At 34.1% G+C, this 14,883-nt stretch overlaps 1 protein-coding gene across 4 annotated transcripts in view; it reads right to left on the bottom strand.

Moving 5' to 3' along the window:
* Positions 1-14,883, bottom strand: part of RIC1 (RIC1 homolog, RAB6A GEF complex partner 1) — a 154,846-nt gene that overhangs the window by 39,205 nt on the left and 100,758 nt on the right. For all 4 annotated transcript variants that reach the window (XM_074197475.1, XM_074197476.1, XM_074197477.1 and 1 more), the window contains 4 exons: positions 7,151-7,242; positions 5,465-5,553; positions 3,529-3,673; positions 970-1,018 (listed from right to left, as the gene is read on the bottom strand). In XM_074197475.1, the coding sequence (XP_074053576.1) occupies positions 970-1,018; positions 3,529-3,673; positions 5,465-5,553; positions 7,151-7,242 (375 nt within the window). The remainder of the gene's footprint in view (positions 1-969; positions 1,019-3,528; positions 3,674-5,464; positions 5,554-7,150; positions 7,243-14,883) is intronic.

Below are 14,883 nucleotides of genomic sequence, written 5' to 3'. Positions count from 1 at the left end.
TCCCTCAATATTAGTTGCATGCCAGAACTGTTCATGACTTTTGGAATATTACAAAATGCCTTGCTCTACATCTGGGATAGTGGAACAAAATAAAGGTAACACTTGTATCACCAAACTCAGGTCTTTATTCTCAGGAAAATTTTCTCCCTACTTTATTATCTAAATTAATTTAATTGAATTATAGGAAATGGGAATTAGTGAATATAAAATAACCATTTCTAACCTAGAAAATTAGTCTAGATTTGTAAAACAAAAGGCATAAAGAAATATCAAAACATGTTTTCTTTTGCCACTTTCCCCACCTCACTCAATGATAAATGAAATGCAACTATGGAAGTACTGTCTAGAAAGGTTCATAATTAGGAAAAAGGTGACAGGGAAAAGCCTTCCTCTTTATTCCTAGAAAAAGTGTTTCCATAATTCTTATGGGATTAGTCACAAACATACTTGCAATTAGTGGGACTGTGTAAAATTATGTTTGACCTATATACAGAAAGATTTATCCCATTGATTTCTGTAAAACCCAGAGACATTCAAAATATTTAAAATAAGTGAATAACAGTAATTCTGGAGACATTCAGGATAAATTGTAAGCAAGATCTTAAAGGCATTCAGCATATTTAACTTTGTGCCTGCTTTCATTCAAAACAAACTAAAAAAAATAGCTGTAAAGGAATCATAAAAGAAATGCAGGTATTCTCAAAAAAAGAACAAAAACAAAATCATACCTTCTTTATAACAAACTCTGCCATACATGACAGTTATTGTCACCAAAAAGAATAAAAAATTAAATGAGATCCAATAAGGTTTTCCCTTTTTCCTTTAAAAATTGTTTTAGTCAACCAAAAATCACATATTGAAGAATTTATTCATATTCTGGCAGAACATTAAATCATATAAATAAGAAACCTCACAAAGCAAAACACAAAATAGAATTCTCACAGTGCTAGTTTTTATAGGAAGACTTACCATGGAGCTTATCTTTAGAGGTTCTTTCTTAGTACCATCTGACCGGTAACTGAAAGAAAAAAGAAATTCTAAGTATAGGATTTGAACTTATGGAGAAAATAGAGACCATTTACCATGAACTCCCTTAACCCTACTTTTCATCTCAAAAGCCCCTTACATCTTTTTCCTGTCTCATTCTTTTTCCCTCCAGTCTCTGATGGGAAGTTGGCTCTGTCTGTAAGAATTTATACAATTCACGTTTTTAAGAATATTTTAAGTAAGATTAAATTATTTTAACTATTTTTAAATTGCACAATTTTTTTGCCAATCTCAAAAAAAGCAAAATATCAATAAAAAAGGAAGAAAAGTCACCATTGGGTGGTGCAGTGGATAGAGCACTGGCCCTGGAGTCAGGAGTACTTGAGTTCAAATTTGACCTCAGACACTTAATGATTGCCTAGCTGTGTGACCTTGGGCAAGTCACTTAACCCCACTGCCTTAAATAAATAAAAGTTTTAAAAAAGACTTGAGAAGAAAATCCACCAACATAATTTTTTTTAGATTTTTTTTTTTTGCAAGGCAATGGGGTTAAGTGGCTTGCCCAAGGCCACACAGTAATTATTAAGTGTCTGAGGTCGGATTTGAACCCAGGTACTCCTGACTCCAGGGCCATTGCTCTTTTCACTGTGCCACCTAGCCGCCCCCCACCATTATCTTAATTTCTGCTCTGTACAACAGAAGAACAAAGAATTCCTCAATGATACCAATCCTGATTGTGCTATCTAGTGCACAGCAGGATGGGATTCTTGTCAAGAGATTCTAGGAATGGCAAGTAGAAGGAACATGGGAATATTTCCAAGCATACTGCAGGTAGGAAAAAAATCAAGTTCCCTTTGTTAATGAATAGCATAGTATACCATTGTATACTATAGTATCCCATACAAAATATTTATAATAAAAATATGCTACACAAAGTATCTATACTAAAGTATACACTATACAAAATATCAATACTAAATTATATAGTATACTTGATTCCATACCCTAGTCCAACTTCCTCCATCAGATTGTTTACTTGAATTATCCACCCCATCCCTAAATTTTCCTCTCTCCCTATCAATCAATTCATTCTGTCACCTGAAAATACAACCAAGTCTCCCCATCTTTTAAAATTTTTTATTTGAGGGGTGGCTAGGTGGCACAGTGGATAAAGCACTGGCCCTGGAGTCAGGAGTACCTGGGTTCAAATCCGGTCTCAGACACTTAATAATTACCTACTGTGTGGCCTTGGGCAAACCACTTAACCCCATTTGCCTTGTAAAAACCTAATAAAAAAAATTCTTTATTTCATCCCTTTGTATATTTTTGTATATCTCCCTTTCACAACTAAACTCTTAGTAAAAGATGACTATACTTTGTTTTGACTATATTCTTCACTCACTCCCCTGAAAGACTACTTTCTCCAAAGTTATTACCTTCTTGACATCTCTGAAGCTGACCACATTTCCTCCGGAGATATTCTTTCCTCAACCCTCTTCCTATTTAACAATTCCTTCTCAATCATTATCCAGATTCTATCTTCAAAATGTGGAAAATTCTAAAGCTCAATTATGGATCCTCTTATTCTCTCCTATATTCTCTTGGTGACAGTATCAATTCCTATGCATTAAATTATTATCTTTATAATGACTGCTCCAGGACTACCTCAACTGACTAATGATTATCAACAACAAATGTTCTATAGATATATCAGAGAGAAGAAATCCAGGTGGTGCAACGTATCCTAATGAGTTCAAATCTGGTCTTAAACACTTATTGTGTGGGATCCTGAGAAAGTCACTTCATTCTATTTGCTTTATTTCCTCATTTGTAAAAAATAAGCTTGAGAAAGAAAAGGCAAACTACTCCATTATCTTTGCCAAGAAAGCCCCAAATGGAATAATAAAGAATGGGACAAAATTGAAAAATGACTGAACAAGAAGAAAACATGTCAAACACCTATGTCCAAAAAAAATTCATCTTCTTAATTCCCAAACCCACTGTTATTTTAAATTCCTTATTTCAATCTATCTAAATCATATAGGCTTCAGAATCTTACAGTTTTCTTCAACTCTTCATTCATCCTCATCCTTCATATTAATCAGCTGCCAAGGCTTTTTAACTCATACTGCTTTACATCTCTTGCAAATATCCTTTTTACTCAGTCACCTTCCTAGTTAAAGGTCTCATCACCACTTGCCTGTATTATTTTGGGTTTTCCAATTGTTTTCCTTCCCTCTAGTTTCTCTCCCTTCTAATCCATTCTTTACAGAAGCCATAAGGAACACTAAGTTAGGCAACTTTAGGGTAGACATTCTCTGTCAGGGCTTAATTTGGAAAGAAGAACAGTAACATTAATTATACTCTGGTGGCAAAAAAAATAGAATATCTTGCTTATTAGAAGACAGGTTTCCAGAGACTCATTAAAAATGCCTTTTTGGATCATAAAGCAATGAAAGTTCTAAAACAGGATATAAGATAGCATTTTTTTTTTCTAAAAAAGGTGTTTTCTCTAATGCTAGTTATAATTCATTCACTCACGCAAAATCACCCCCAAGAGTACAAATCAGCTGGGCACCAAATACACTCCACAAAGAAAGGCCTCCACATTCCCAGGTCACCATCACAACACTGTTATCAGGAGACCACTTGATCAATTTAACAGCTCCTGTTTTGTTCCAGATATCTATTAAAAATGTTAGAGGAAGGAAAAAGAAAAGTTTATAAATATATTTTACAAGTTACATGCTATATTCCATCTCTAGAAGGGTTGAATAGAATAAAACAAATACTGGAATTAGAGTCAAAAGGCCTGGGTTTCAGTTCTGGTTCTGAGTTTACTATCAATGTAATCTTCAGCAAGATATAATTAATTGCCCCGTTTCTTGAGGGTTGCCTTGTTTTTTCCTAAATGACTGTCCACTAGTACCAGTAGTACCCCTGTAATTCCTATGGCTACTTTGAGGGGAAAAAATTCTAGCAATATTAACATCAAATTATTCCTATAATAAATTCAGATTTTAAAATACTAGCCTCTTCAGCCAAAAAAGGAAAGGATTTTTAGTATCATAATTGCCTAAAAATTCCCCTCTTTAATTTTTATTTCTAGACATTTTAGCTAAAATTGGTTTTGTTCCTAAAAGTGAGGTTTCCTCTTATTAATTATGATGGTAATTGTAATTTTCTTACCACTTAAAGATACATTACCTCAGTTAATATGCACATAATAGAAGTACTACAGTTAGGGAGAAAAAAATATTTTCAATTCTGCTAATATTCAATGTTTCACTATAAAGCACATCTTTCCCACAATACTGACATTTAAATAAATATCCAGGACCTCTGCAGATAAGATCCACGTGGGCATAGGAAAAACCTAGATAAATTCCAAGTTCAAAACCCTAGAGCTTTTGTTCTATTTGTCTGGCACACAATTTAAACTGAATCAATAAAGAAACAAACCTGCTGAATAAGACTAAGTTTATTGTGTAATTAATTCAAGCAATAATACTAAGGTAGCAAAGAGATGTATATGGTTTATGTATTTTTAATAATTCACAAAATATCTATTTCATAGGTTTCAAGTGAATTAAAAGTAGAAAGCATTCTTCAAGATCACCTAAATTAAGCCTTTCACTTTATGATATAGCTCCCAACAAATGCTACTTCACAATCAGCCAGCAGATAAAAATTACCTAAATATCACAAATAAACATTCATTTAGGATCATATAAACAAATGGAGCATCAAACATCAAATAGAGACTTATCAAATTATCAATATCTCTAAGTTATATATCCAATTTAAAAATATACTTCCCCAAAGTCATTATATATACATACTATTACATGGGAAAAATTTTATTTCAACAAATTACAGGGCTAATAAAATTTTTTAAGCTGCAATTTGGTTACTTTAGCATCTCTTTGTAATGCAGTAATAGGCTTAACACTCAGCTTAAGGTTAGGCTTTTATGACTTACAGATGTGATGTTCAAACCCACAAAACTATGTTATAGTGTTTTACGGAATATCAAATATTATTTTGAGCATGACATCATCAGTGAGAGATGAGAGAATTCTTTCTTTTATTACAGATTTGTTGTGATAGTTTTAATGGACTTCATCAACATTATGACTGGAAAAGAAAGTGGGTTATCCATATAATGAGAATGAGGGATTATAGGCAGGTAGTTAGTTGCCACAGTGGAAGCCACAATACAATAAACGAACCAAGAGAAGTCCATTTGCCATTGGATGAATTATCTGTGGATATGGGTAAAAATTGGACATCATGGGAAACCATGGAGGGGTTGAAACCACTTCCACTTAGAAACTAGGAATATTAATGAGATCTCATATCTATTAAATTATCAAACACTTTACTTCTAGTATATAACTTCAATTTATGTCACAAATTCAGTACATACAAAAATCAACACCAATAAACTTTACAAATAGCATAAAAAATAACTCACCAGGATATTGTTTGGGTGTTAATTCCAATTTGTGAGACAGTTGCATGGCTCCAGTGGTGTTATCTATTGTGTAAACTTGCACAGATCCACTGAAAAGTAAATCACACAACCTTTGAGGGGGAAACTACAACTGAAAAACTACACAAACTCAAATATAATAAGTGATATCACTGATCACAAAAGTAATTTTCTGGCACATAAAAAACATGTATACTTTAAAAATAAAGTCTTTAATTTTAGTCATTTTCTTGCTTAATTTTTAAAGACCAACAAAAAATGAAATTTATCATAGGATTCTGAATTATTATTATTTTTATTTTCTTATTATATAGTAGCTAGGCTATTATATTGGCATTATCATTATAAATGAAATGAGAAGACAATAAGTTGCAGAAACATGGAAGGATGGATCACAAATTCTCATTAGAGGGGAAAATAAAGGATTTGGTAGACTTTTAAAAATGCACTCAAAGGCAAAAAAACACTTCAGTTTCATGGAATACTGATCATCTTGACTTACAGTACTAAGGATGAGTAAAAGAAAAAGACTAAAATGAAGATAATTGCATCTTTCAGGGTATAAAATTCCCTATTACCTTATAGAATAAAATAGAAACTACTCATTTTGACATTTTAAGTTTCTCACTGACGCTAGTCTACTTATTAAGACTTATTTCACATAAGTCTTTCCACACAGTTCTTTCCACATACTCTATGATAAAGCTAAAGTGGCTTATTTGCTATCCTCATTCTATCTCTTGGTTTCATTCCAAAGCTCAGGTTATGTCAGGTGCCTGAAATGCCTCCCATAACCTTGTCTCCTGACATCATTAGTTTCCTTTAAGGTTAGCTCTAGGTGCTACTTCCTAGGGATGTTAATGCTTTCTTCTTTTGTAGGTTTCCTTCGATTGATTTCTATGCTACTGATGAATAAAATCCATCTCAGATTCTTCTTTTATACATAAGTAAACAGATGCCCAAAGAGGTAAAGTGAGTGACAAAAGTCAAGTAGTGACCAAATACTTCAATGGATTTGAACTCCTACGATGTCGCTCCCTCCCTAGATGTGACTCAGTCTGTGTCACCTTCACCTGCTTACTACCCGGACTTCTATCCATTCCCAATCTCTCTTTCCTTATTTTCTCTTACTCTGGATAATGTAATAAAATCAGTACCAACATGCCTTCTGGAAAAGGCACTCCAATAAAAAGTGATATCCACCAGCTCACAACCCTGTGATGTTTTTCCCTTTCAAGCATGACAGAACTAATCAGAGATCACTGGAATAACTTTTTTAGTGGTTCAAATCAAGATAAAATGTGGAAGAGCACTACGGGATTTAAAAATCCAAGTAGTTTAATATATTTGATGTATACATAGATACGTTTGAGTTTATCTATAAAGCTAACTCTTCTATCAATATGATACCTTTAGGTTGTAGAAAAAAGCTTACATTTATAATTTAAAATTAAACTTAACTACAGTATCAATAAAATATTAATATAATATAATAAAATTCTGGTATTTTAAAACAGCAAAAACAATTTAACTTTTAAAATAATTATTTTAAGAGAAAACTTAATCAATAAAAAAACTGCACTAAATACAGCTTTGTATACAGCATATTCATTCAACTAATGAGGTAAGAATTTTGGCAATGGTTCTTAAAACAAGCATAGTACTTACCTAGCACAACCAAATGCCATGAGCCTATATTTGTTATTTACTGCTACACAAGTTCCATCCACCACATCTTGTGCCCAAACACCACGGAGTTGCTACAATAGAGAAATCATTTGGAATTAAAATGTTTTCTCAAAGATTTCACATTAACAATGATTCTATCTCACTAAGTATTCAATGTTTTCAAATCACATTTGATTTGAATAAATGCTATGGCTTATTGCAGGGCATAAAAATCACATAGGCTGACAAGACACCAGAGGAGTAATAATCTATACTGTTGAAAGGAGTAATCACATCGATGTGACTTCCCAAGGTGTTCTAAGATATGAGGGATTTAAATCAACCTCACATATATTTATTCAGCAAACAGTGAATAAGTATCTATTTTATGAAAAGTACTCTCTATATAAATGTGCATACATCCTAGAAGAGAGAATGGGGGGTGCTAGGACCTATTAATTACTAACGTTTCAAGTTCCAGAAGCAAAGATCAAAGAATTCAACCATCTTCTTCATAAAGGGGCCAAGCAGGTCATCGAGTACATGGAGCAGCTGGAGATGACTGTCTGGGTGAGCCAGGCAAGGGTAAGAGATATATTTGAAAGGGTAATAGTGTGGGAATAATAAATGACACAGAAGCCCTGTGTGCCTACACATGTGTGTGTGTGTGTGTGTGTGTGTGTGTGTGTGTGAGAGAGAGAGAGAGAGAGAGAGAGAGAGAGAGAGAGAGAGAGAGAGTTTCAAGTCCTCATTACTTTTTATCTGGATTATTATAGAAGCCTCCTAATTGGTCTCCCATCCTTCAGTCTCTCTTTTTTCTAATCCATCTTTTACAAAGTTCCCAAATAACATACCTAAAGTAAAGCTCTGGCCATATTACTGACCTGGCTCAAAAACTTTCAGTATTCTCTATAGGATAAAGCAGAAGCTCCTCATTTTAAACTGCCACAATCAGCCTTTCTATGTACCTTTCAAGATTCAGTTTTTCATATATCCTATATTCCAACTAAACTTGGCATTCCATTTCCGTTCTCCAAAATGGGTAGCAGTCTAACTCATGTTCATAAAAAATGCTTCTTTCTCATGTTTCTTAGAATACTTAGGTTCTCCTCAAAGTTCAGGCTAGATGCTGCCTTCTGTGTTTTCCTCCAAGTCATAAGTGTACTTTCCCTCTCTTCAAATTACTTTCTATAAATACTCACCTGAGAACATGCTGTATATCTCAACATCCTCCCTCCCCCCTTCATCCATTCAATGAAATTTAAGTTCCTTGAGGAAAGGAATGATTCAGTTTTTGTCTTCGAACTCCTATGACTCAATACATTATATCTAATACATAATAGGTATTTAAATTTTGGTGAATTAAATTGAAAATCTACTCTCAAGAAAATCTAAAAGGAAAAAAGACCTATACCCACAAATAAATATAAGGTAGAAATGGAAAAATTCAGCCAAAATACTATGAGAAATTTGAGGAGAGTGAGATAATTTTTTATTTGAGTGGGTGGGGAAAGTTTTGAAAAGATTGTCAGCAAAAACTACATGAAGGAGGTTACATCTGAATTAGAACTTCAAAATGAAGGTTGAAGACTTCCAAAAAATGGAGCTGTTAGAGGAAGGGAAGAGATAATTCTAGACATGACAAGTAATGTAAGCAAAAACAAGGAGACTGGAAAGATCAGAATCCTGATGGCAAAGATGGCAGAGTAAATAAAGAGCAACAGAATGTCACACTAAGCCCCAACAAAGATCCAGTCCTAAGAAGAGGACCAAGACTGAGTAGGGAAGGAGAAACCATAATAAATTATGTTCCCAGTCTAAGTCAGAAGAGAAAGCCAGAGGTCATCAGGAAGATAAGGAGGTGGTTCAGTAAAGATGACCCCAAAAGAACCTTTCAGAATAATCAGTCGATAGTTTAAGCGTGGCTACCAGGTGTCAGACACTGTGCTAAGTGCTGGGGGATACAAAAAAAATCAGCAAAAAACTGAAATCTCTGCCCTCAATGAACTGGTGATCTAATGAGGGAAAAAACCACAAATAAATCTATACAAAACAAACTACATCCAGGATAAATAGGAAATAAATTAACAAAGGAAAGGCATAAAAATTAAGAAAAGTTTCCTGTGAAAGAGGGGATTAGATGGAATTTAAAGTAAGTCAGGAAAGAGATAAGTGGAACTAGGAAGGAGAGCATTACAGCATGAGGGACAGCCAGAGTAAATGCCCAGAACCAAGAGATGGAGTTTCTTTTTCATAGAATAGCTTGGAGATCAGTGTCCCTGGAATAGAGAATAGGATTGGTAGTAAAGTATTACACACCTGAAAAGGGAGAAGGAAACTAGGTTATGAAGGAGTTCTGAATGCCAAACAGCATTTTTGCATTAGCTCTTGAAGGAAATAGGGAGCAACTTCAACTTCTTGAGGAGCAAAGTGATATGGTTAGAACTGCCCTTGAAGAAGATCAGTTTTGTGGCTGAATGGATTGGGAGATCTGATACCAGTAGCACTGCAATAATCAAGGTGTAATGTGATGAGGATCAGCACAGGACAGGTGACAGTGTCAGAGAAGGGAAGGCAGCTTATTCATGAGATGCTGAAGTCATCAGAACTTGACAACAAACTGAACACCAGCAAGGGAAAGGATGTATGTGTGAAAGACTGTGAGTCAGAGGGACTGAGAGAACAGTGTTGTCCCCATAGTTATAGGGAAGTCAAGAGAGAAGCGTTTAAGGAGAAGGATAATGAGTTTTGTTTGGACATGTTGTTTAAAAAGTCTACTAGGCATCAAGTTGGGATGTTTTTAAAAGGTAGTCAGAAACTTGAGTGTGGAAATCAACAGAGAGACTGGAGCAGGGCAGATGGACCAAATTATTTGCACAGAGACTGTAATTAAATCCATGGGTTTTAATGTAGTACAGCCAAAGAAAAGGGCGCAAGAACAGGGATTAACCTCAGGTCTGAGGTTGTGTATCAAAGAGCAGTCACAGATCCATCAGGGACTAGGTTTGATGCTGTGTATTGTTTGGGAGTAGGAACAGGACACAAATAACAGCTTTGCCACTCAGACCCCAGAGCTAAATGAACTGAGGCAAGTGGTTACAGCTAAGTAGTAGCTTAGTACAGTTAGCTGTATACAACCTGTGACTGTGTACAAAAACACAATGGCAATGAGGGGCATGAATCAGCTCAGACTTAGCTTGAGGATATATATACTAGGAAAGGTGCAAGAACATTAGTGGGAAGCAGCTATGTGGCACTGACCTCAGATTGAGGACATGGAGTGAGCCAACAAATTCAGGTTGTTGTTTGTGGCAGAGTGGCCAGGGCAGAGAGTTCAGACCAAAAAGAAGCCTGTAGTCTGTCTCTGAACCTAGAGTGCCTTCCTGCTAGATAAAAAGGTACTTGGGGCCAGTGGTAAGCTACTGGAGGAGCATCAAGGAGCAAATATGCAGCTGTAACACCTAAGGTCAAACTAGAGTCATGGACTTGCAAAGCTTAGACCACAAGAGCTGTGACTCACTTAGGTTAATGTGAAAATCTGCAGCTCCCCAACCTGAGCTGCCACTGAGATTCCTGAATTAAAAAGAACTCCATAAATGAAAAAAGCAGCAGCAAGATGCCAGAGAAAACAAATCATGTCCAACAAAATTCCAACATTTCTTCCAAAAGTATACAGGGCCTAACCATTATGAAGCAAGAGTTTAAAAAAAAAAGCTAAAGTAATTTTGTAAATGAAATGAAAGCTCTAAAGAAAAAAAATTAAAAAGAAATGAGAGGGACAGCTAAATGGTGCAGTAGATAGAGCACTGGCTCTGGAGTCAGGAGTACCTAAGTTCAAACCTGGCCTCAGACACTTAGTAATTACCTAACTGTGTAGCCTTGGGCAAGTCACTTAACCCCATTTGCCTTGCAAATAAGAAAATCTAAAAAAAATTAAAAAAAAAACAAAAAGAAATGAGAGCTATAGAGGAAAAAAAAACAGAAAAAATAATAGCATAGCATAGCATAAGAGGTACAAAACTTTATTCAAGCAGTAAACACTTTGAAAATTAGGATCAAACAGAAGTTAATGACTCCATAAAACAAAAAAGACAAAAGATTGAAAAAATAATAAGAAATATACCAAAAACAAATCATTTAGTAACAGAAACATTGTCTTTTGGACTGTCTGAAAACAATGACAAAAAAAAGAAACCTAGATTATTAAAAAAAAACTGTCCAGATCATTTAGAACTAGAAGGCAAAGTGAAAATATTGATTTATTACCTCCTGAAACTCTAAAATGTGAACTTACAAAATCATAGACCAAATCCACAGCTTCTAGTTCAAAGAAAAAAATAAGTGGGAAGAAAGAAAGAATTCAATTTATTAAGGATTTACAGAATAGATTGTACAAGAGCTTCCACCATAAAGGAGGATTTAGCTTTGAACATAATATTCCAAAAGGCAAATATATAGGCTTTTCTATCAATAAATATATCCAAATCTAAGAATAACTTTCCCAAGAAAATGAGTATAATTCTACAAGGATAAAAATAGACCTTCAATGAAAAATGACTATGTATTCCTGATGGAAAGTCCACCAGAGCTGAAAATTTTGAAAAATAAATCCAAGAGGGTTTATAAGAGAGAGACATGATACAAATATCCAATCGGAACCCCCTACTGTCATTAGGGTTCGGACAGTTAAATAAGTCAAAAGGCTTGGGAGTACTTTTATTATGTTTTTATGATGCTCTTTTTCTTTCTTTTTTTTAAGAAAGAAGAATATGAAAGGGAAAGGAAAGTAATACACTAAAGAAAATGAGAGAGAGAGAGAGAGAGAGAAAAAGAGTAAGAGGTTAGTTACTTCATATAGCAGGGGTATTTATACAAATAAAGAGGGAGGGGTAGTGAAGAAGGCAGTGTTTAAACACTTCTTTTATGTGAACTGATCAAAGGAAGGCAGAATACAAATACACCCATAATTAGAAAGACATATACACAAAAACAGTGGAGCAGAAATACATGCAACTCAAAAAGAAAACAGAAGAGAAATTGTAGAGTTGAACAGGTCTTCCAAGGGTCAAGATAGGAAAAGGAGCAGAGTATAAACCGCATAATAAAGAAAGAATTGACATAGAGAGCAACTGAAGACCGTGGTGAGACCAAAAGACCGGGATTCTCAATTAAAAAGTGGAGTTGTATCTACCTAAAACTAAAAACGAGAATCATACATATTGGAGATAAAACAAGGCCAGTAAGATCCAGGGCATAGTAAGAATGAAGGTTATCAACACTATCTAGCTATATTAATAAAACTATAAAAAGGGATGCAAACATGTAAACAGACAAAGAGGAAACAAAATAAACACTTTTTTTTGCCAATGACTTAGACTAAAGAATCCTAAAAGAGACAATTAAAATTTAAACAATAAACTTCAGCAGAGCAGAAGACTATAAAACAACTCTATAAACATCATCTGTATATTATAAACATCAAACTGTATATTAGCAATAAACCAAGGAGGAAGAGTTAGAAATAGAAATTTCATTTGAAACAACAACAAAATATATAAAATACTTGGGAGTCTATCCACCAAGACACACTTTGGTACTATATAAAAACGATTACAAAACATTTTGGGGGCGGCTAGGTGGTGTAGCCGGGGCGGCTAGGTGGTGTAGACAGGGCGGCTAGGTGGTGTAGCCGGGGCAGCTAGGTGGCGTAGTGGATAAAGCACTGGCCCTGGAGTCAGGAGTACCTGGGTTCAAATCTGGTCTCAGACACTTAATAATTACCTAGCTGTGTGGCCTTGGGCAAGCCACTTAACCCTGTTTGCCTTGCAAAAACCTAAAAAAAACCCAAACATTTTGGCAGAAATAAGACAACCCAAAATAAGTGGAGAAATATTTCTTGCTCACAAATAGACCAAGCTCATATTATAAAATGATAAAAGTAATAACAGTTCTACCTACATTAGTTTACATAGTCCCATATTAAACTAGCAAAGGACTACTTTATGGAGCTAGGAAAAAATGAAAATGAAATTCATATGGAAGGACAAAAAAGGTCGAGAATATTAAAGGAAATAACCAAAAAAAGTGGACAGGGAGGGGTCTAGCAGTACTAGATCTCAAGCTATAACCATCAAAATAATTTGGTACTGATTAAGAAATAGTCGATCAAAAAACAACAACAAAAACAAATAGGTCAATCATTCAAACAAATTAGGTACACAAAAATACAAAAGCAAATGGACACTGTAACCTAAATGTCTCTTAAACCTAAAAATATCACCTTTAGCAGAAATGACTTTACTTATTTCCTTTTGAGTGTAAGAATTCAATATTCTACAAAAACTCCTAGGAAAACTGGAAAGTAGTCTAAAAGAAACCAGAAAGAGAACAATTTTCATTTTAAGGTGTTTTTGCTGCCAAGAATTCAAAAAATTGCTTCCTTTGGTTTATACAATACCATTTTGAGTGACTAGTATAATCAGGTCATCTTACAATGTTACTTAAGATTGGGAAATAAAAAGTTTTGTTTATAGAAGGGATATAATTCATTGCTTAAATGACAATAACTAGACTTTATTAAGAAAGGGAAAAAAGTGAATATCTTAAAGAAGAACAACTCTTCTCAGCACTTTTATACCTCTAATCATTCTTGAAAGGATTCTATCTTCAGAATGAATTATCATAAATTTTGAACCTGACTTTTCTTTTAAAGGGTGAAGTAAAATCTGGTTCAAGAAGCAAAACTTGTTCATAGTATGCATATAATTTAAGCCAATATCATGCAGTTAAAAAACAAATTAAGGTTTGCAGAGAATGTTAGAACTATCTCATTTTATCCTGTATCTATGACTTCCTTCCTAGGTTTAAATCCTTTGCATTGTGGCTGTAAAAACTTTGGAAAAGGACTTAACCTCTTCCATCTTGATGCCATACTTAACTCTATTAAGATTACAAGTCTTGTTAAATGTACTGATCTGCACTGTCAGAGGAATTTCTTTATCAGAAAATTACTAAACAAATAAAGTCAGACATGTTGACAATTTTTAAAAAGTATGGTTTGTTTGCTTGATAGGGGAAATAATCTATATTGAACACAACTAATACTAGTTTAAGGAGAGATCCCTGCCTAGGATGTACTTGCAACCTCTATCAAATATTCTAAGAAAAATTCCAATACCATATAAGCTATTTACAAAAATATGAAAAGAAGACACACTTCCAGTCTCTTTAAAGATACAAATATGGTCTCAATAACTAAAACAGGAAGAGACAACGCAGAAAAAGAAAAATACAGACCTATAGTTTAAATTTTAATATAAAACATTAGCAAGTATACTAAGCTGGACTTATGCCAGTAATGCAAGTTTTATTCAATAAGGAATAATATAAGTATACTAAACCACAATAATATAATTTAAAAACCATATTAATAGAGACTGAAAAGGGCCTTGGCAAATAATAGTTAGAAGCTGAATATAAAATAAAGCCATAATAAATTATTATTGGCCTCAGACATTTAAATAATTACCTAGCTGTGTGGCCTTGGGCATGCCACTTAACCCCATTGCCTTGAAAAAAAACTAACACTAAAACTAAAAAAAAAAAATGTTTATATTCAAATAAATAATTATTTTACATTTAGAAAATAATGTTATTAAATAAATTTCTGATCTGTCTAAAGAACTTAGGGACACAGGGTGGCTAGGTGGTGCAGTGGATAAAGCACTGGCCTT

The sequence above is a fragment of the Macrotis lagotis genome, chromosome 8 (assembly GCF_037893015.1).
Source record: "Macrotis lagotis isolate mMagLag1 chromosome 8, bilby.v1.9.chrom.fasta, whole genome shotgun sequence".
Taxonomy (NCBI): Eukaryota; Metazoa; Chordata; class Mammalia; order Peramelemorphia; family Peramelidae; genus Macrotis; species Macrotis lagotis.
Note: the sequence above shows the minus strand (reverse complement) of the source record. Positions and strands in the feature narration are given on the sequence as shown.